At 41.1% G+C, this 23911-nt stretch overlaps 1 protein-coding gene across 1 annotated transcript in view; it reads right to left on the bottom strand.

Moving 5' to 3' along the window:
• csmd2 (CUB and Sushi multiple domains 2) overlaps positions 1 to 23911 on the bottom strand; it is a 282555-nt gene that overhangs the window by 117316 nt on the left and 141328 nt on the right. Inside the window, exons 11-21 of the mRNA XM_074613264.1 lie at positions 23456 to 23559; positions 20739 to 20851; positions 15174 to 15356; positions 12293 to 12483; positions 11709 to 11844; positions 6609 to 6803; positions 4928 to 5066; positions 2613 to 2800; positions 1657 to 1845; positions 946 to 1062; positions 64 to 279 (exon numbers count right to left, since the gene is read on the bottom strand). Of these exons, the coding sequence (XP_074469365.1) occupies positions 64 to 279; positions 946 to 1062; positions 1657 to 1845; positions 2613 to 2800; positions 4928 to 5066; positions 6609 to 6803; positions 11709 to 11844; positions 12293 to 12483; positions 15174 to 15356; positions 20739 to 20851; positions 23456 to 23559 (1771 nt within the window). The remainder of the gene's footprint in view (positions 1 to 63; positions 280 to 945; positions 1063 to 1656; positions 1846 to 2612; positions 2801 to 4927; positions 5067 to 6608; positions 6804 to 11708; positions 11845 to 12292; positions 12484 to 15173; positions 15357 to 20738; positions 20852 to 23455; positions 23560 to 23911) is intronic.

The following is a 23911-nucleotide window of genomic DNA, read 5'->3' as shown; positions in this document are numbered from 1 at the left end:
TCCTCCTCTTAACTAAGCATCGCTGTTGTGACCAGCACTTTGAATAACTAAATCAATTCTTACCAGAGAAAGTGATGTTGAATCCCTCGTAGGAGACAGAGAAGTCGGAGAGAAAGCGGATCTGAGCCGTATAGTTTCCAAACAGGCCTGCGCTGAGAGGCGAAGGCAGTGTGGAGCCTGTCAGTCTCCAAAGCGGCTGAGAGAAGCTGCCGTTCTCCGTCACCAACAAATGGTCGTGAGGGCTCTCGAGGTGGAAGGTGTGGAAGGTGAATTGGACACCTGGATAAGAGAGAAAGAAATATCCATTGATAAAATGTAGTGTTTATATTAGGGATTCCAGAAATTTAGTTGTCGATACCAATACCAGTGAAATTCCATGACTCTCGATACCAATTCAATAACACGGTAAAAAACATATTGTAAAAATGTATTGGTTCTCGTGATTCATTTTTGACCTTTGCATAAGTAAATTGGAATTGGAATATTGGTTTTCCCATTTTTATATACGTTCAAAGAATATATTCCTGCAAGGAATTTGCAATTAAGTAAGGCAATGAACTAATCACACGACTAAATCTTATATTCTCTGGAAACATGCTGAAGTCTTTGGATTTACATGAAAACACAATATCCTCAGTTTCATAATGCATACAGCATCAATTCCCTGTCTTCCCTCGTTACTACTTATCAAACACATTACGCCCACACAGAGAGAGCATCTTCAAATGCGGCTGTGTCAATTTGATGCGAGCGCTCTACCAAAGGTGACATGACTGGAGAATTGTCCCGTGGCACTGTAGCCCTAGGCCAGCCTCTCAGCGCTCCGGTCTTACAGAGACAGCATGTTCGGCAAAATAAAAAGGCCACGCAGTAGGGGGGAAATGACATTGTAAGGGAAATTGAATTTGACTGCCGCATGTGTTGACACGAAGTTTCTCTGCTAACCTTTGCCATGGGAGGTCTCGATCATCCACGTGCAGTTCAGGTTGTGCGGGTAGAAGTCTGGGAAGCCAGGTGACAGGATGGTGCCAAAGTTGCCTTGGATATAACCTCCACACAATGCTGACGACACGGGGTAAATGGAAACAGCAGGGAGACGGATGAGACAGAGAAATAAGAGGAGAGGAAAAATCAGAGAGGGCAAAAAACAAAGTGGATGAAGACAGAAATAAAACTTCCCCAAAAAATGGCAAAACTTGTCTGTGCATTTACAATGCAGTAAAATACAGTTTATAAGAGGTGCCCTTCAAGACAGCATAAAAAGCGCAGAGCGGGTATCATCAATATCATTACAGAGTGGGCAGAAATCAATACTGTCCTTAAATATAAAAGCATTTACAGATGAGGAAAAAGGGAAACATCAAAGGGCGAGCTCACGGCCGTACATATAAAACATTTATGATGAAATGAGGCAGAAACTTTTTTAAGTCTTAAAACAAGAGTTGCTGAAAGAAACGTTATCTTATATGGATTTTATAATAACTCATAAATACATAACAATTTAAATTGTGATGCAATATGAGGCAAAGTGCTCCAAAACGATTTCTCATGTTTGGAATAACATGCAACAATAAATTTAGCTTTAATCCCAGTTATGAATAGGAGGAAATCTGGCAGGGTGACTATTCATTTCTAGGTCAATATTATGGAACGTACCATCGCAGCTAGGCAGGGGGCGGCTCCACTGAAAATTGGGTTCACACTCTAAAGGCTCTGTGTCACTAAGTGTGTACCCCGCGTCGCAGGTAAATGTCACTAAAGCGCCCACGTAGAAGTCGTTGCCATGTCGCTGCCCGTTGACAGGTATACCAGGGTCCACGCAGTGATCCGACTGTAACTGCAAAGCTGGAGAAGAAGGGGACAAAAGAAAAAGATAAGTGACACAGAGACACATATGCAGAAAATCCAGTGTAATTAGGCTTATATCTCGTGTTTTCAATAGGTCAAATAGAGGTCAAGAAATGTTCAAGGGCAGTTTGCTCTCCGAAAGCAATCCTGATGAATAATTTACTTGAACATTATGTTTCAACAGGAATAAACCAATGAGAAGTTTCAGCACTCTTTCCCGCTCAACCTTGCATAGTTTCTGCCGACGTATCTCTTGTAATGAATTATTGAAGCTTTGCAGAGATTCACCACAGAGAAAAAGTGCAAAAGGTTAGCCACACAGGTAGAAATGAGGACAGAGCTGCTTTAAGAGGGTTGGATGATTGAAGACCGGTGTCTGGCTAAAAGTCTGTGTGCAAGTGGCAGTGTATATGGAATTTTGAGCATGGCAATGTGTGCCGAGGCAGGGGTATCTGACAGAGCAATCTCACCCCATTTACTTTCTAATTATAGGTGTTCTAATAAGAACGGCTTCATGGTGAAATTGAGAGCCTGCGGAGGTTGTATTTACAACCAAGACTGAATAGCTTTTACTAGTAAGGTGAACAAAGCTTATGGCTGTTGTCTCTGATTTGGTCTGTCTGTATTGTAATAGATTCATTTCTATTAGGGTCTGTGAAGCATGGCGAAATGAGCCCTTCCTTTACATATCGTATATATATATCCTGTATCTCTGGGTGTAGGTTTACTTTGTGTTATCGACTTCACAAACTCTAAGCCCTTACTTTCGTAACGGATGCGGAAGCCGATGTCCGAGTGGCTCTTGTCTGTCTGGAAGAAGAGATACAGGAAGCTGGAGGTGCTGATGAGGAACTGGGGGACCTGGGTGCCCTGGTAACTACCAATCAGAGGTGAAGAGGGGAAACGTCCATCGCGCACCTCAAGGATGTCATAGTTGACCTCTGTGCGGAACCTGAGAACAGAGAAGTTGAACAAGGATTTTTTTTTCACTTTACATAAAAAGAAAAAACACAGTATTTGTATTGTGATGTAAATACATATGATTACATTAAGTCCCCACATAATAATAAGTCTATAAACTATACACTTAATTAGCTAGTATGAGTTTCATTGGTAATGCTCATCAGCTTCAGTGCTGAGTCAGGTTCACACAGGGTATCTGACCGTTTTTTTTTGTAATAAATGACTATTCATAAAAAATATATGACTGTTGTGGGATTATTATTCATGATATTTACTGTTATGGGGCTAGATGGGCATCAGTCCTAAAAATTAAACCTCAGATGTGAGTACAAATACAGAAATTCTGCTCCCACCTAGGGCCAACGTTGCAATATTACAACATTTTCCTAAAAATGTCCGCAAAAAATTCGAAAACCCTTTAATTTCTGCATCAGAGGCCTCCTACAAGAGTTGATTTTTTTTGTATATATATTTGGGCTTTACAGGGTTAAGTACAAATTGAATTGACTTTTAAGACTTTTTAATTCTTCTTTAACACTTTAAGGAGGCGTCTGACACAGACAGGACAAGAGGCCCAAGCGACAACGGCCGCAAGCGTGCCTCGGGGCACCAGGAACAGTACGACAGAGGAGAGCAAGGCCAAGGTGCTAGCGGTCAGAGGCCGGCGGGGGCACCAAACAATACAGACCCAGACCCAGATTTATAGACATTTCGAGACATTTTTAGACTTTGAATATCAAAAAATATACTAAAGACATTTTAAGGATCTGCGGGGGAGCCTGTTACAGTATGGCGAATGCAAGGCTGAACGACTGCCCTGGGGGCTACAGACCCTAAGAGGCCCTGATGGTCACAAATTCCTTGTTGTTTTGCAAATTGATTTGGTAATATGCACCACTTAATCTGAATATCCACTGAAATGATAAGGGTCTTGAGGCTGTCTTGCAGAGGGGCACTGTGTTCAAATTTACATGGCTCTTGTTAAATAAATTTGCATTTTACCAAATTACCACAAACAGGGAGTCGATAGGGGCCTCTGGCTCATTTTGGTTTTGAGTAAGTGGGCAACACTAAGTGAAGTTCAGAATTAATAAGAAAATCTACTAATCAACCAACACCAACTGAAACTGAAAACCAATATGAAGATTAAAAAAAAAAAGAAGATTAATACAGTTTTAACATTTGGCCTCAATTAAAATCACAAAAGACAGATTCCATGCAAACTGAGGAAAAGAGATTGATGCTAGAATGAAGATTATTCAGATAAATAGACAATACATTTAAACAAGATTTTGACAATAATATAAATTTAGTTATTTTTTGCTTTTAGCCAACATTCAAAAGACCAGCATGGTTAAATTAAATTATTTCTAATATGCGCAAGTTGATGTCTGGCACGCTTTGGTGAGTGAGTGCATCTGTGTAGCATGTATGTGTGTATGTGTGTGTTCCTGTCTTTGCTGCAAGAGCCACTTCATCTTCAAAGCCATGAATAAATTGCTCAGTTTCAGAACCATGTCATCTAAATGAAGCGGTTTTGTGATATTTTATTGATGTTACATAAAAATTAAAGAGCAACAAACATTTATGTTGTATTCATTTTGCATGGCGCGCGCTATCGTGGCGGGGACGAGGACGAGATGGGCTCGCAAGGATGAGCCTTAGTGAAACGCTAATGTAGCGTTTGATCCTACGACTGTACGTCTCTCTGTCTCTGTCTCTCTCAAATATCCGGACAAATTGTCTCCTCTCCCATCTCTCCGGTTCCCCCTTGACAGACGTTCTCCACTTACATATGCATTGCATGTACACCTACAAACTTACAGGTCTAGTGGAGTTTCTTTATGTAAGGATATCTGTGGATCTTCAGGGAGGGGGGTATCAAATGAAAGAATCAAATACTTATGAGCATACTAAATAAAACATAATGTTATCCTAGTTGGGGGTGTATCTTAGCGTGCATTAGATCTTATCGCTAGAAAGGGAAGACAGAGGAAGAAAGTGCTAGAAAGCAGTGAGATAAATGTGATCACATGTTGAAATTAGAAGGTAAAAATCAAGAAAAATCCAAGCTTGCTCTGACGCAGCAGCAGCGGTTGCTATCTGGTTGACTCACTTGTCGAAGATGATCTTGATGGGGTAGCCTGGAGGAGCCTCGATGATCCATTCGCAGTTAAGGGCCTCCTTGTAGAGTTCTGGCCATCCGGGAGAGAGGATGATTCCAGTGGGAGCCTTCAGATCCCCTCCACATGGGGCTAACATAGAGAGAGGAGAGGAAACGGAGGGGAGAGAAAGAACAAATAGAGAATTGAATTATGCATGTCTTTCCCCAGCTGATGTATGACAATATCCATAGATGATCCCATGCATCAGCCGGGGTCTCATCCCATTTCTTTTAGTGCCAGGATCTATCTAATGTAAATTGGTGACAGCTCACTTCAAGGTTAACCATCTCTCCTAGGAACATACCTCTCTTTATTGTGCGCGTCTGCGTGCGCGTGTGCACAAGGGCAGGCATTACATATCCGTGTGCATGCATATACGCTTCCTCCCCCCTATGCTGTTGTCTTTAAATCTGGCATCAAACCCCTCCTACAAAAAGGTGCCGCCGTCATCCGCATCAAACAGGAGAAAACGGATCATCTTTGATCGCTCGCACAGAAAGACACTTGAGCACCTCTCCCCGTAACCTCACCTCTGTTACTGCTCACTTTGCTGTGCATCTCTGTATAACTGCCTATCCTTAACCAGAACACACAGGCACCGCGGAGGGCTTAGTTACAGTGCCAGCGCCTTGCTCCCTTTGAAGTGGAATGATTTAATCAGCCAACTCAGCATACTGAAGGACATCTATAAAACGCATTACGCTACAAACGCAAGGGGTATGATAGATGGTCTCGGAGGAATACAGAGCTGCTGTGGCACACAGGGGGAGGTGACATGTTTTCATAATGGTTTCTGCTTTGCGTATCTTGAATAGTGAGCCTGATTAAACCCCTAACCATGTCTGTGCTTAATGTGCTATACGCTGCCGGAGTCCAAAAGAGCCTTAGCTGGTTAACACCTATAGCTTCATCTTAGCGTTTGCCAGCTCTATGGGCCTTTTCTGATTTGCTGTAAATAGTTTATTGATATTGAGTCAGAGAGGGGTAAATGGATAGTTCCAGCTATCTGAATGCAAGCATAGCCTGTCTGCAGCAACAGATACTTGGAGAGAATAAAGCTTCTGTATCATCACCAGCAATCACCCCACACTTCAGATAGATCTTAGTGATCCATGCCATAAGACATTATTGATGTTAATTAATCATATCTGCAACAATAGCTAAATACATTACATTAATGCATCCCAGAAGAAGCAGGGAAATCCATTTTTTGATTGATTTTCAATTCACTATTTGTGCAGAAGAAATAATCCCTTTATAATCCTGAGATGCAGTGATGCTACATTAGTGAACATTCAAACAAACATACACTCCCATTTCATGGTTTACTATAACACAGTGGGCACCTAGCTAATGAGATGCCCAACCACAGGACAAATGCTTCCAGATGAAAAGATATGCACATTTTCCTCTTAATGACTTAAATCCTCTGCATATTTACCCTGCTGATATGTGGATTTTTTCTGAGCCACACAGCTAACTATGACAGCTCGAACATAACTGTGCAGCGTGTGGTACTGTATAATAAAAAATATGGAATTAAATCCCACTCATCTTGTTAATATTTACAACTAATATTGAAAGATATGGTGAAAGATAGCTGTCACAGAGGGTAAACATTCCTTTAATCACCTTCACAGCGGGGAACTGCATTATCCCACACCACGTTGCCGTCCTTGAGAATGCAAGAGACGGTTTGCGAGCCGTGGGTCTTGACGAAGCCCTCCTCGCACAGGAATGAGATGGAGCTGCCGAGCTGGAGGCTCTCACCGAAGCGCTTCCCGTTAACTGGCACACCCGGGTCTGGGCACTCGTTGTGGCGAAATGCTATTGGAAATGCAGAGAAGAGATAAGGTTAAGACATCGGTGTGATACCATAATCTTAAATGCTTTTTAAAAAGAAAAAAATACAAAAAAAGTCATTAATAACTCCCCTAAGCCACATAACAAAACAAAATTCATACATGTTATTCCTATAGTCTAAGACAGTCCAAACATATTAATTAACATTAATGAACAACTCTCTCCCAAATCCCCAAACTAGAGTGCTAAAACTCAAATTTGTGTCCAGTATAAAGTCTGGAGCTGCTCCATAGACAATGAATTGGGAAAGATGTTATACTGAGTACATTGGGGACATTTTCAGTTTCATAACTGAGAAAAATATAATAGAATGAAGCTCATTTGGGAATAAAAAAAGAAAAATATTCTGTGGGTCCACAAAATCAGTCTCCCAATCATTGTCTATGGAGCAGCTCCAGACTTTATACCCTATGACATCTCAAGTTTGAGACTTACTTCTCTGGTTTCTGGCTTTGAGAGAGAGTAGCTCATGTTCACAAGTATTGACTGAACGTCGTCATGGAAGTAACATATTGGAATTCTTTATTTAGGAGGTGTTCCTTTTTAAGGGGCCATGTCCACCAAAGTGTTTTTCCCAGCTGGAAACGGCAGGCGCTCTTCTGAAAATGCTCAGCTGGGAGCACTTGAGAGCGCGTTGGAGGTGCAGCATTTGGAGAGCTTTGGTTGCGTCTGGTTGCCGTTATACGGAATAATCCGCAGAAATAAACACGTCCGCACAAGTGCTTGCTCTGGCCCTTTCTCTAGGTGAAGGGAAGGCTGAAGCACGTAGGGAGAGGGGACGGACCTTCCGGTCTATGTGGGTTCATGGGATTTTGAGGGCGAGTAAACATCTCGGCGAGTAAGATCGCTTTATTCCGATTCCGATTCAGATACGGTTACAGATCAACACATCCCGCACTGGTCCAGACATGAAGACAACATAAAGTCCACAGTAAAAACAATAAAAACAATAGCATAGCATACACACATTTTATCACGTCTCTGTGGTAGGCTATTTGTCCCTCCATCGTGATTGGACGGCTGGGTAAAAAAGTGACAGTGACAAGCGCAGCGTTTTACCCATTTTTTACCCAATTGTTCAACTGTTAGCGAAAAATAAACACCAAACGTGCAAAAACGCTCGGCGCAGAAGAGACGCTCAGCACCTCGTCCCGCCGCTGGCGCTTTTACCATAGCGTAAATATGTGCCGCTCCCATTGCAAAGGCCTCAGGAAAAAAACGCAGGCAAAAAGCGGTCGTAATTCCTAAAAAAAACTGTTTGATCAAATGCTTTTAAAAGAAAGGTGGCGTGAACGATGTATTGTATGTATTTGTTTGGACAGCGTCAGTAAAGCAAATTGCCCCTCGCGGACATTAAAGTTTCTGAATCTGAAACGAAAAGTGTCATCTTGTTGAAAACACAATTAATTGGTATTAATCACACATTGCCTTTTCTGTTCAAGATGCTAATTTCCATGGAGATTCTAAAATAATTACCCAAAGTTTCTGGACAAAACTTTTTTTTCTCTACTGTCAGCATTTAGCAATGCCAGCATTTAAACGAGAGGAAATTTGTTTCACTTAGTGAGTCACATTGATTCACCCTGCTGCAGTGATTACAGAGGGTGGGAAACCACACCGTATGCAGATCATCAGCCCCAGATGACACTGTTGAATGATACGTGGGGTAAACGAACAGGGAAAACTGTTTTCACACATCCTGAGCTGTTCTATATCAGGCTTCTCAATGAAACCTCAAACATGAACCAGTTAGAAAGGCGATGAAAGAAACGCAGTCACACAAGAAGAGGCGTAACCCTGGAACAAGGCATGTAAACAAATACATCACCTACGCCACTATCTCTCTCTTGTAACACACACACACGCAGGTAGGTGACACATGTGGGTGTTGATGAATCCCTCTTCTGTATCCATTGGACCCAAACAGAGTGCCAGCCACACCTCATCCATCACGATCATCTTATTTATTAACGTGCCAAAAATCCCCTCAATACAGTTTGGCATGTCCTTAATTAACATGAATGATGGAAGCTGTCCGCTCAGCCCCGCAACTCCCTAAAAAAACGTTAGATGACACTGTTCTCAGGAACTAACCGTCATCTCCAATTAACTGCTCTTGACATCCATTCACCATGCAGCATCGGTAATTTATTTATTCATCTCACTTGCTAATTAATGCATTAGTCGCCATGTGTTGTCCACACTGTGGCATTACAGAGGCACCTGGGTTGGCCAGATGACATGTGTGCAAATGAGCTAGAGCCACGTCCCAAAAGCATGCTGGGTAAGCTGACGTATGTTATTTTAACAAGAGCAGGAACAGTCGTAACAACTAGAAACAGAATACAGGATCAGCCTTCTGAGTATAGTTGTAATTTTACACACCAGCCACCACGGTGGTGTACCGGATCAAATGATCACACTAATAAAACATGAAGTTAGTAAATTACTAATACTGTGTTAAAGAGACTCTAAATTGCCCATAGGTGTGAATGTGAGTGTGAATGTCTGTCTCTTTGTGTCAGCCCTGTGATAGTCTGGCGACCTGTTCAGGGTGTACCTCGCCTCCGCTCAATGTCAGCTGAGATCGGCTCAAGCCCACCCGCAACCTTGAATAGGATACGTGGTTAAAGATGATGGATGGATGGATGTGTTAAAGAGTTGGTCTAAATATTCTAGTGTCAAAAAACATGCCCCTGAAAGCCACTGAAAACACAGACAACTACGTCATACATTATTTATTATTAGGCCTAACTGCTACAATTATTACAATAATAATAATAATAGTAATTGAACTGGCAACCTCCAAATGTCAGACATACATATGAGATGATCCGGCTTTTGAACAGCCTCAACCGAGACTCATTCAAAAGATCTTTAACTGGACATTTTTGCATGGACATCCCTGGATTAGTGAGGTCATTTATTTATTTTACAGTATAATAAATACGGTGCTCAGCACAAATTGTTTTTGATGTACAAGGAGAGACAGCTGTTAAAGATAAATCGAACCTATGAACATGCAGCCTCGTGAAAAATGATTAGAGTAGAGCCATATGTGAGGCAGTTAACCAGGAGTCAAGGATATATCTGCGTGCACAGTTACGTTCAGGTACATTACCGTTAGTAATAGAAACGGGCAGGATTAGATGAGATTGAAGATGAAGTCCATTTCATGTTCTGCTGCTCGTATTATGATGATTTAAAGGCTGCATGTTTTTAGTAAAATGTTCTTCATTGCAGATAAGTTCTTTCGGTTGGAGGATTTTAAAAAACTTGAGCTGTGTTTTAGGGAGGGGACATTTTTTCTGGCGCACTATCTTTATCGAGCTTTGGACAGAAACATTTGGAAAGAAAAAAAACAGATGTTTGTTCCCAATGTAATGTTGTATGTAATGTTGTTTGACAAATGTTTCACCACTATAACGGTATTTTTGGTGTCTTATAAGTCCATGTGGGCTGGACCCTTGTATGTGCATGAGCCCTGTTGCATGAAAAGCCCTATGAATGACACGATAATGTGCAAGGCATTTAGCGTGCAATAAGAACGCCGTTCTTGCTTTTAGGCGTGTCATTTGTACACCATGCAGTCTGTACTGATTGCAATGTAGATGCATTCACATAACTATGTTACGCTAAGAGCTAGTGACGTAGAATAAAAAGCGAGAAAGACCACTTATGGTGGGCAGGATGGGAAGTGGATGTGTCCAACAAACACAGGACTTTCAACCAGGAGACCAGTGTTTGAAACCAGTATTTTGTTTTGCAAGTTACATAAGTGACTTTTTTGATGTGTTTTCCGTACTGTACATTGTTTCTGTATGGATTTCACTTTGTTTACATACATATTTTAAGCCCAACCATGATGTTTTTCCTAATCTGAATTAAGTGGATTTGTTGCCTGAACCTAACTGCGGACGTTACGGTAGTTTCATTGTTGAAAAGCAGTGTACAAATGACACGTGAAAAGCCTATAATGTGTCCTCATGACACATGGAATGTCCTTGTAATGCTGTGCTATGTATACGCCTTCCCATGAGAGCGGTTTGGTATGATTCAATAAAAAAAAATAACTAAATCACGAACTAATATATGCTCCCAGGTAGATGAATAACTCTACAACACTGTGGTAAACGCAAGGTAAGAAGTACAAAGAAGACCATATAAAGCAACAAACTGTAAAGATAAAAATAACTTTTTATTGCTCGCATTAAAGTGAGTCACCGCAACTAATTTTAGTGCCAAATCTTATTGAGACAAACCTCCCAACGGCACCTTAACTACCTATGAAATAGCTCTGTGGCTTCAGAGGGTTAGGGTGAGAGATATTTATTTTGGGATGTGGGAGAATGCAAAGATCGGGCTCATTACACAATAACGCATATGCAACGGATGCAATAATCCCGCTGCCAAACCCTCACGGTACAGTATATCCATGAAATGGGTTTACCAGCATGCAGCCAACGTGCACTGCGTCAGAGTACAAAACCCATCTGGAATTTCCTCACAAGTCAGCAGCTACCCAAAATAGAATATAATGAGCACTGCCGCAATGTATCTGTCAGGTGAGGATGCTGCATCTTTGTTTGGGTTTTATTTAGATGTCAAGTCTCTGTTTAGACAATAAAGACGGGGGTTTTGTCATTTCTTTACGTGGCTGTGTGTGTGTAAGGAATGTGTTGCCGATGGGGTGGAAGTGTTTATGCAGCCTGTGGGAGACATAGATATGGCAGGTGATTTATGCATGCACACACATACTGTACACACGCACAAACAATCTAGAATGGAAAACATCCAGTCAGTGCGGGCTTTTGAGATAAACTTTAAAGACTTCCCTTTATCTCCCGTGAAGTAACATTCAATACTCACTTGTAAACGTGATGTTAAAGCCTCTGTCTGTGTACGTGTGGTCAGTCTGGAACTCCAGCCGAGCTACATGGGCACTAGTTGTTATAGGAGGAGGGAGGGCGTCGCCGGAAAAGGTACCCAGGATAGGAGACTCAGCCTGACAAAAACAGATACAGATTTTTTTAATAAGACAAAGGTATCATAAAGCTAAAAATGGAGAAAAATCAAAGAGTAAACAGCTCCTAAAGGGAGGTAGACAGGTCCTGTCAGTAAACAGGTCAGTAAACATTGTAACTCATGTTACAATGTTTACTGAGGGAATAAGTCAAGTGAGAAGTAGGGTCATTTTCTCATAGACTTCTATACAATCAGACTTCTTTTTGCAACCAGAGGAGTCGCCCCCTGCTGGCCATTAGAAAGAATGCAAGTTAAAGGCACTTCAGCATTGGTTTCACTTCTCAGACCCGGAGGTAACCCACTGATTTACACAGGCTGCTTCTCCTACAGATACGCACAATGAGTGATCGACAGGTATATATAGTTGAAGTGGCAATATGAGCTACTCATATAGTAACTTAGAACAACAGCTTGTAATTCAACGCTACCTTTCCACCATCCTTGATGGAGAGGAAGTCGAACTGCTTCTCCATGCTGAGGTCGTTGAAGGCCAGATTGATGCGGCTCTCAGGATTGGTGATGATGAGCCACACACAGTGCATATTGTTGCCGTACTCCTGAGGGTAGTTGGGAGACAGCAGCACCCCGGACGGAGTGGTAAAGTTGAAGAAACAGGAAACTGTAGAAGGGGATGCAGAGATATAGACAGAGAGAGAGGGAGATAAATAAAATAACACAACATAAACTGAGTTTTGTTTAGGGGGCTGAACAACATAAGGGCAAAATCGAATTACTTTTTCTGACTACAAGACAATATGATTTGATACATTTTATTATCCCAAATAATGTAGACATATAACAGATCAGGGAGGAAGTCATATTTCAAAAGACACCACTATAGACATTTTCATTGCCATTCTGTTGCTAGGGTTTTGGTCCAAGTTTACTTCTTGTCAGCAGCAAACACTGCAACAGGAAATACAAAGGAGCCCATTTATGTTGTCACATTTTAAAAGCTCGATAACAATCAATTGGTTGTAATGTAGGTAGCATACAATGGTATACAATGACAGTAACCTTAGGCTTACAAAAAGGGCTCATTGGAAATGAAAGTAATGAAAAGGAAATATGTTTGAATGTGATGCAACTTTCCAATAACAGCGTTATAGAAAAGGTTGTTTGTGGCTCATTGTGGCAAAATGGTGCTATTTATCCACCATTATATGAGAGCAGGAACCCACTAGAGACACAATCTTATTTATGTAAGCCTTTTTGGAATGAAATGAGGATAGAGGAAGCCTAAGCCAAACAAAATCTGACAACGGGTAACCAGAAAAATCATCGTTTTCAAGCAATGTCTAGCTATAAGGAATGAGTTGGCAATGGAAATGAAAAATGGTCTCATCTCCCTCCCTGACTACTGTCGAGGCTGTCACTTGATCCCAGTTACTCTGGTGGATGTGCTCAGATGGCAACGGCACAATACCTTGATGTGACTGGGCAGATGTACCCTTCTTTGAAAATCCAGCCCACAGTTTCTGCTTTGTTCATGGTGGTCTGGCACGGCTAAATAGGCATATGCTTGGGTGTGAAAATGACAGCAGTGACGGTGCTCTCCTTCACTGAGATGTCTACATCTGATGGGACAAACACAACTCTACTGGGCTGTCACGACACTTGCTCCCATTCCTGAAACAGTGTGGCGGTTCTGGATATGTTCTCAATTTTCTCAACTATCCTTCAGGTTTCTAAATAAAGTTTTCAAGTAAAGAAAATAGGCCATGAAAAAGCATATTGGTCTAACTTCCCGGTGTTGGGATCTATTGATTGTCAGGGGGATGTTTTCACTTAACACTGACTTCACAATATTTGCGTAGGCTGGCATTTTAAGGATGCACCCAATTGTCTGGAAGGCCAGACGATTCCATTTCAACAACCTTTAACTTAATTGCAAGCTCAACATCAACACCAACTAAGGGCAACTCGGTTCAAAGTTAATTAAGAAACATGGAAAGGTTGTAGAGAGATCTATTAGATGATTTAACACAAAACACTACTTCATTTCACAAAAGCACATTACATAGTTAAATATGCACAGGAGCTTTAAATAGCCCCGTCATGTGAATACAACTATCAGAATTTGCAACAAAGGCCTTTTTAATCATAGTCAAATGCTGACTCAGCAGTGCAGGATCAATGTTGATCATTAATATTATCATCTTCAGTCTCAATTGAGAGTTGACAGGGCTGCTCCCTTTTGCACTGATTTGGTTTATGTCTCCACGTTTCACTTAGTTCTGCCTCCATGTGTCATTTGTTTGGAACTTCATTCCATTTTTCCTTAGAAACTATTAGCTACAAGATGTGCTCCGAACGAAGGGTTGATGAGGTTTTAAGATTGGAACACTGTGTTCACTCTAACAATAAGGATTGCCAACTTGCCCGGGGCAAGTGAAATGCCACGTTGGGCTAATAAATCCAGCAAAAACTCACTTGCCCGAAAGAGAATTTAACATTACATTTTTTATGGAGCTGATGATGGAAATAGCAGAGGGGTGAGCCATCTCTCTTCCTTTTCATCTCTGTTGAGAGTTGCACATGAACCATTACCGTACCCATTGGGCAGGAGTTAAGTTGGATGTTGTTAGAGGATGTGGGCGAAACTCTTTAATTTACTTAAATAAAGATTAAACATGGCAATTAACTTTGGTCTGTGTTGTTATTTGATAACCATTAATAAATAAAATAATGTGTATAGGGGCCAGTAAAAATTGACTTTGAGCTAGTAGATTTCAAGTAAAAAAAAAAAAGGTTAATGTTGATCCCTGCCTAATGCACGTGCAAACAAACAAGCAGGCAATGAACACATCATCCTATCAACATTATCAACTTCAATGACAAAGACAAGCATGCTGCATCATGTCGACATGACTAAAAACAGTTAAATATTGACTAAATAAACAATGTTTACCAGTGTCATGCGGTCATATTGACTCGTGTGCCAGCAACCTCTCGGCCATTCAGCTCAATGATGTTTATCTACATACTGCAGCTCTTTTGTCCACCCTATCTTATCAATAATACAACAGTGGGCATTATCTGCATGGTCAGCGCTCTCCCTTCATTTTGCCCTCTCTCATTCTCTCTGTTTGTCTTTCATGGCGTTAATTAGCTAATAAGCCCTCCTATTGTTTCAAAATCCACAGCCTCCGCTTGGCAAACTGTAGGGATAATCTGATCATTTATTATACAGCCCTCCCTGCACTCATCTGCACAGACATACATATTTATGCCCCGTTTCAGCAGCGTCGTACTCGTGCATATAGTGTTATGTAGAATCTGAATGATATAAGGAAAGCAAGGACTTACAAACGCAGCTGGGTTTCTTAGCCGACCACTGGTTGTTCTTCTGGCAGGTGATGTTCTTCTTCCCCACCAGCTCAAAGGCAGGAAGACACTCAAAGTAGAGTCTGTCCCCGTGACGAAAACCAACCCCCTCCCGTTTGCCATAAGCCGGGATTCCAGGGTCTCCACAACTGCCTTGGTCAATTTCTGTGTGGGTAAAAATAAACACATAGGCAAGAACATTAAGTTTGCAAAACTGACATTGAGATAATAAATAATTATTTCACGCGGAGAGGTAATAGATACAGATAATAGATATAGGGTACAATTTAATTAAACCATGACTTCCTCAGATGTCTTGTTTTGTCCACAACTCAAAAAGATATTCAGTTTACTGTCATAGAGGAGTAAAGAAACCAGAAAATATCCACATTTAAGAAGCTGCAATTTTGACTTTTTTTCTTCACTCAAACTGATGAATCCATTATCAAAATAGTTGTGCGATTAAATTAATAGTTGACAACTAATTGATTACTCGTTGCAGCTCTATACATGAGATGCGTATATTCTCCAGCTTTCCTAAGAAATGCCAGATGGATCAGCTAGGGAGAGAGAGAGGGGGTGGGGCAGAGAGAAAGAGACATCTCGACTCAAGGTTATTACTGACGGTAGCCTCCAGCAGATATTGACAAGATACGACTACATTGGTAATACGTGATATGAAGACGCAGGACCTCGCACTAAATCGAAACAGATAGTGCTGTTTCTCTTTAATTCTAGTTTCAGGAAAATGCGGGTTCATCTTATTAAATTATAGAGCTCCTGAATACAAATGATCTTTGTCTGACCCTATATTGTGACGAGGCAAAAGTCCTAGGAAAGCCAATTGAAATACATTTCCCCAGACTTAATTTAATCATTTACTTTCCCATGTACGTATTCAATTTTCTTTTTAGGTGACTATAAGCCTGCAAGAACAGTGCATTCATGTTCAGTCATGGAGTCTGCAGTCTGGAAAAAAATGACTTCCCTTATCATTCTATACAATGCTGTTCTGCAGCCAACTCTCAACTGTCGGATGTTGGAGCTTTCCACCATGCAGCACATCGCCCACCTTTCTTCTCACAGGGTCGACTAGTAGAATAAATTCTTAACATGTGGAAAGCAATAAAGTGAACATAACATGCCGAATAAGATGCACTCTACATTATTTCCACCCTCTTATTACAGTAACATTGTGGTAATTTCCATCATTTCTTTGATAATCTTCAAGCTACTTTATATGTTTTTGTTACTGACACGATGTTTGAGCTTTCCACCAGGTTATATTCCGCAACTGAACTCGCAACCTGATGACTTTGAAAGTTTCTGCAAACTTCACTTTCAAGAGAGCTACCAAGTCCTGTTTAATTCAGCAACAAACCTGTACTCATGTCTCACTTTTAAATGTGATGTTTTAACGTGTGCTTTATTGTATCTCGCTGTACTCTGTCTAAACCTTTTTTTTTTAAAACCTCACTGTTCTAATCTTCTAGTTTCATAAAAGCCCTTCTAGAGATGAGTGTTGCAAATTAGCATTCGTTATAATCACTATAATCGGATAGCTGCTTTCAGTTTGTCTATATATACTGTATCAGTCCCTACTAAATAAACCATAAATAAATAACAATCTGTAGCCAGTCCTATTGATTAAATAGTAAATGTACTGGCTCAGTTCATGTCTGGCAATGTGGTGGTGGTGGTTGCTCGGTGGATTCTGGTTTACGGTTTCGATTTTGGTCAGACAAACTTAACCTGGGGCGAGATGAGGAAGAAATTCTCGATCAATAGAGAGAAGAAATGTTCAGATCTGCTAGTTTTGAGTCAGTGTAGCTTTAGAGCTTGTGTTTTCAACCAGATAGGTTTGCGTGGAGAGAAATCTGGGCGTATTAGCTGTTAAGGGTACATGTCCACAACAGTAATCTCAGTTGGGTAATGCATCCCCAGCTGTAGAGCGTCCTAGGTCTGGTCATTACTTCAAAAGTTCTTGGTTTTGTTGAAATCTGACAGTTAAAAGAGTTGCTGTCTGGCGCTTTGAATGGATATAACTGAATGGATATTAGCAATGACTGACTCAGTGAGGAGTTCATTTTGGGCTGACAAGGCAGACTGGCTTTTACACTTCATGACATCGAAATCAACGTGACTTTCCAATCGCCTGGTCATGCATTTAATTCCAGGACAATTTCATTTGCCATTAAGTAGTCTTTACTGTCTCTTTATCCTCCCAAAATGTTACTCACTAATGTTGCAAACCTCTTTCTCTCTCTCTCTCTCATCCGTCTTTATCTGCCCCTGCAAATGTATCTCTCCTCTAACTGTGTGATAAACGTTCTCACTTGCGTTGGAAGCTGACGTGAGCACTTTCAGGTACACGCGCAAACACACACACCTCCATGAACACCCTTCTTCCCTTAAAACCACACACGCCAATTTCATTATCGCAAGACTTATGAGTCCCCCTTTTTTCTTTTACTCACTCTTCCTTCTACTTTTCTGAGGTTGCAGATTGCAGATGGGAATGCTGAGGCATCCTATCGAGGCATCCGGATGGGGGAACACAGAGAGCGAATAAGCTCATCCATCCAGGAAATGATGGCAGGGCCTAATACGATTTTAAATCGCACCAGGGGCAATGCTGGGTATAAATCCATACTCAGCCCTAATGATGATCATCATTTAGAACACATATTTAGAGCTCACTGCTGTTTGGATGTATGGCTGTCCTGAGGCTGCCTCATTCACAAGACAACTCATTGATCTTACGTGGAAGTCACCTTTAAAAGGCGGGGAATGCTGAAAGCGAGTTTTGAGGTGGGCATGAGAGAAAATTGAAGGGAGAATATCTAAAGGGAAAGTATAAGATACAACAGAAACTAAGTCTGGAAGAACATGACAATTACAAGACAGACGCTAAAAATCAAGGCTCCAGACTGCGACCAAAATGTTTGCATATGCGATCACTTTTTGAGTGTGCGAGTTAAAATACCAGGTGGTTGCAGTCATGTGAGTGAATTATGGTCATCATCATTGGTCAGTTACTGTCTATTCCGTACCCGCCTCCAAAGTCTCAAAAGTCAACTTGACAAGTGAGTGTAGAGAGGTACGAAGTACTAAGTAATTTCACTTCAGTAAAAGTACTAATACCACAATTAAAAAAAACAAAAAACTGTGTTAAAAGTAAAAGTCCTGTATTCAAGTCTCTCTCTATGCAGCCAAATGGGATTTTTAGTTGTTACATTATTGTATTAGATTATTATTATTGATGCAGTAACATGTAAGATGCATTTTAATGTTGCAGCTGGCTGCAACAGAGGTAATTTCTTCATTTTTTTATACTACTGGGTGGTTTAATTTATTGTATAAGGATGCAATAATTTCATATACTCATAGATTTTTTAAAATATGCATCTGCAGAAGTAGAAAGTAGCATCAAATTAAAACACTCAAGTAAAGTACAAGTACCTCAAAATTGTATAGTACTTGAGTAAATGTACTATGTTACTTTCCACCACTGATTAATGTACCATGCTGTACCAAAACAAGGGTGTGACCACATCATGTGCTGGTGCGACCTAATTAGAAAGTTGGTAGCACCAGTGCTACCCTGGGAAAAGTTAGTCTGGAAATGCATACAGTATGTTCATACAAATGCAAATACAGACAAGCATACACACAACCACTTCTTTGTCAATGTAAGAACTCAAACTCCCTGTGGTGCTTATCTCAAGTGCGGCCTCTCTGCCTCATGGGTTCCTACAATTAGAAACGTTAGGGAAAATGGAGGCGATAAATAAGTAGTCCTTTGAAGTGTGTGTGTACATTAGTGTGTACATGGACTGTCTGTCGTTATGCATGTGTTTGTGAATGCATGTGTGTATGTCTGTGCATGTTGAGTATAAGAGAGCAGGCAGGGGCTGGATGAAACAGCATTTGATTCTCATGAATAAGCGAAGAGATGTAATGGCATATTTCTGGTTCCTGTCTGTTTGACATTCCTCGGAGTAATCCGAGCATTGTACAGTAATGGGACTCACATTACTGTCAACAACTGCACTGCAATCTCCAAAGGCCTAAAACGACAAAAGGGACTTTAATAGAAGTGTATTCGTGGTATAACCCAAACCCAATATCACATACAATCTCTCAATGGGCTTTACAGTCCTGTTTCCACCACCAAATCAAAGCCTTATATGTGAAATATCTACAACGTGTGCACCTAATTGTATGAGTACATGACAGTACAGTACCGTTAAGCAAAAGTACCAGCATCTCTTATCAGTGGGTGCCATCCCTATTCAAGCACTGCAACTAATATTTTGTCTACAGATGGTTACACATGGCACAACATGCCCGACTTTCTTCCATAAACAGCTGTCTGAGCAGACTCTAATCACACTGTTAAACAGTTAAAATTTCAGTTGAAAGATTGAGGCCACGGCAGAGTGTGCGCAACCCACACTCAAAACGCATGAGTGAGGTGGGAGTGTGTGTGTGTACTGGTATGACTGTGTTTGCAATTACACTTGATGATCAGGCTTAAAATACAAGTAATTGAGAATGCAAATTAGATTTTCGGGTGCTCCAATCTGGGAGGTGAAGTGGTTCAAAGCGTTTCTTCCCCTTCATTAAGTAGAACTCATTGTTTTAATTACACTTTGGTTCAGCATGCTGCTCCACTTTCTCTGTTATTTTTACTGATGATAAATAAGCATCTATGGGCAAAGGGAGAAGACTCTGCTGTGCTTCTGAGAGGCGAACGGCAGACTTATCTAGAAGAACGCTGGCAAACTCCCCATACTCGCATACATGCACACAGAACACACACACAGATTCATAAACTCACACTGTCACTCATTTTTTTTTCTCTTTTGTTTCACACATACACATTTTAATTCCCATTTTACACACGTACACAGATACACACTAGGATTAGGCGACTGCATCAGCTATTGGTTGCATCGATGGCCCATTGCCTGTTTTACCAAAATAAGTGCCTCTATTGTCCTGCCTCATTAGCGTTCAAGGCATCAAACATGACACAAATAATTAATCTTAAAAGCCTAATTTGCGCATAGTTGCGATGGAACCGGCAATTTGGGGTTTCATTCACTGATAGTCCTTGACTAGACGGAGTCCTTGGTACAGTCTAGCTGTAATTTGTAGATGCAGCATGCCATGCGGCAGAAGGAGCTCATATGGCAGCGAGCGCCACGCCTGTTTTGTTATGACGCTATTAAGCTTCATTACAAAAAGTCTTCGATGAAACAGATGGAGCATCTCTGACCCCTATGTTCTTGAAACTAAACTCACGATGATGAATACAGCGAAGGACAATAATGTTACAGTCAACTGAAGCAAAATGTCTTCTGACAGTGTTGTCAGCTTTGAGCAATGAGTCACAATGCACAAGGGTAAATGACCAAAAAAAAAAAAAAAGACACTTCATTCTGTATGAGATTGTCAAAGACAGAGTTACTATTTTAAAATGCAGCCAGCAAGCCGGCACATCCCACTGACTGACAACGAGAATATGTGAAGCACCCTTACCTTCGTAGGACACCTTGAATCCCAGGGAGCCACTGGTGTCATCTGTTTTGAAGTTGAGCCACATTTGGTGACTGGTGCTAACCACAAGGTCTGGAGTGGTGGTACCAGACAGGCTGGAAAAAGAGACAACAGGACAGGTTTTATGCTATGTACTGTAAAGTGTGACTGCGAAGTGTGTCAATTGTGAAACCTGGATCAAATATTATAAGCACTTTCTGCAGAATGTAGTGTTACTTTAATAGCCAAAGGCCCTGTTTCCAATGCATCATTAAAAAAAAATGTTCATGCAAGCAAAAAAAAACACAACACCTGAAGTTATATATTAAACTATCTGACTTTTTCTCATCAAAGAAAAAGTGCTTTAAAACTGTTGCAGGCAATTTCAGTCTGAAAAGCCTTTTTTTTTTAAACCCTAACCCTTTAATTCAAAACAGTTGGGGACAGGAAAGTGGAAAATGAAGGCAAGATCAGTCAATGCCACAGAAGTAATTTAATCCTATTTGAATAGTAATTCCCCCAACTCTAATTGGGACGTGTAGAGCTGTGGAGTAAGTGATTAAGGGCTCTAATTTTAGTGATGGCACACAGAGGATGGTGGGAGGAGTGAGGAAGTAGTGTCTGGATCACAGATTTTATATAATAAGTAAATGTAGTCTCCGTGACGTCACCCATTGGTTTGTATACTGCTGTTTTGAAGACTCAAATTCGTAATTTTGGCCATCACCATCTTGGTTATTTGCAACCAGAAGTGACGCGAGAGGTGGGACTAAGTACAACTGAATGCTGAATAAGACAGTTTTAGGTGACCAAAAATTTTATAATTAACTTTCATGAACTGAAAACACACTGTGAACAGGTTAAAGTTGTAAGACGAAAACACGCACAACGCCGTGGTAGCGACCTGTCAATCCCAAGGTAGCCACGCCCTAAAGCATACCCTCCTTTATGGTCTATTTGACTCTAAATGGGACCATAATTTACTAAATGAACATCATACTGTATTGAAGAAGACTTGAATCTAGCGATTGAGACCATAAACTCATGTTTACAATGTTTACTGAGGTAATAAACCAATTGAGAAGTAGGCTCATTTTCTCATAGACTTCTATACAAACAGACTTCTTTTTTGCAACCAGAGGAGTTGCCCCCTGCTGGATATTATAAAGAATGCAAGTTTAAGGCACTTCAGCATTGGCTTCATTTTTCAGACCACGGAGTAGCCCACTGGTCTGGATAAGTTGGTTCAGTGTTTTTGTCTTTTCCTGCAGCCTTTTGGTCACTTGTGGTGAGTTTCTGTGAACTTGTCTATGCATATGTGGGAGGAAAGATGCACCAGTTTACGAGGATTTACCTTTGCATTCCCCTTTTCTGGTATAGTTTGCATCACTAAAACTAAAAGCTGAGCTACCCATTTTTCAGATGATATGTTGCCTGATTGACCAATAGAAGTCCATTAATACTAATTCCTATAAACACAGGTTTGCAGGTATGGACAATTATACAAATGGAACATCCGACCTAACACATTTGGTCGGAGTGTTATAATTTACCCGCAAGCTAATCACCGTCTAAAACACTATCCTGGTCGGTGGCCCATTTAAGGTAGTCTATCTGCTCATGCCAATTATGTTCTTCCCACACAAGGACATCATTTCCCCCCGCGGGAAAAACGTCTGTGGCGGACTAGCACCAAATTGTTCTCTTCCATTATCAAACTGTCAGTGTCCGGTGTCTTTCAAGTGAAGAGGGGATGTGATTGGCTCTGACTCACTAGCTATTAACCACCACATTTATGATGGTGCTGAAGTGGGGTTGCATGCCTGTGACCTTAAAGTTACAAAAAAATAATTCCCTACACCCTGCGGACGCTTGCCTGAACCACTGACTCACACAAATATAGTCCTAACTGTGCTGATATCTGCAGTATATTCTCTGCTCCTACATTGTTCTAGTTTGTTTGTGTGCAAGAGCGCATCAATGCTATACTACTTTCATATCATAAAGAAGTCCATAAGGGCAGGGGGAGTCCTTAATTGAATAGATTAGGTCATTTCCAGTGTTGTGCAAGTATGCGCACAAAAATATTAAAGTGAGGAAGATCTTCCCTTATCACAAACCCCTCCTCCACAAATATCTCCCTCATTTATCTCCCACCTCCTCCTCCCAATTCCCACCCGGGCGAGGCAGTCTCGCATAAAAATCGATCTATAAAAACTTTATTAAGGTGGTAAATTTCGGCAGAATTAATAACAACACCCTGTGAATTGTTATGGAGCATCTGCTAGCGCAAACTCCATTAGGGGGGGCATCAATATGCAGTTCGCAATGCTGCGCCACATGGCTGTGATCTTGTTTTTAACATTGAAAAAGAGTGATGATTGACAATGCGGTGCTGCATCTATTTTTCATGCACTACTGCATCAGGTGGTGATGAAATGAAAGAGAAACACAGTACAACGGAGAGAGAAAAAGGGGGCTGAAGGGTAAAGGGAAGACCCCGCTGCAGGGAAGTGGAAGAGGAGAAAAAGGCAATAAGAAGAAAGATGGAGAGGAGAGAGAAAGCAAAAAAGACAGAATATGATGACATGGAACATGAGTAGCCAAAGTGAAAGTGACTGAAGTCGACGATGGTGTGAAGTAAAAGTCAAGAAGAAGAAGTTAAAGAACAGAGGGGAGCTAAAAAGGGGGAAAAGATAGAGGTCGAATGAGTCACTCACACGTGGAAGACGGTCTTCTGGTCGCCAACCACCTCGCCGTCTCCCACCGTCAGGGTGTCATAACCTCGCTCCAGGTCAAAATCCTCAAATGTCAGCTTGATCACCTAGACGACAGAGGGGACATCGCAAAGACGAAAATGGTAGACTGTAAACGGCAGATGCTTGAATGCTCCTGACACCATGTGCAGAGGAGAGACCCCTTCCCATCTGTGACCTTCTATCCCTCCGTCCATCCATCCATCAATCAGTTTCTTTTGAATATGTGTCTGGCACAGTTCCATTAACACGTATGCAACATCTGTGCATTTAAAACTCCCATCCTTTTATCATTATCAATGTGTTTATTCCCCCGTAAATACTCACATACCTTCATGAATCTTCATTCTTCTCATCCCAATCACAACTCTTACTGTCTATATTATTAGTTTTGTATGACCACAGAGTTTTGGCGATGTA

The sequence above is a fragment of the Sebastes fasciatus genome, chromosome 17, assembly GCF_043250625.1.
Source record: "Sebastes fasciatus isolate fSebFas1 chromosome 17, fSebFas1.pri, whole genome shotgun sequence".
Lineage (NCBI taxonomy): Eukaryota > Metazoa > Chordata > Actinopteri > Perciformes > Sebastidae > Sebastes > Sebastes fasciatus.
This window is presented reverse-complemented; position numbering and strand designations above follow the sequence as displayed.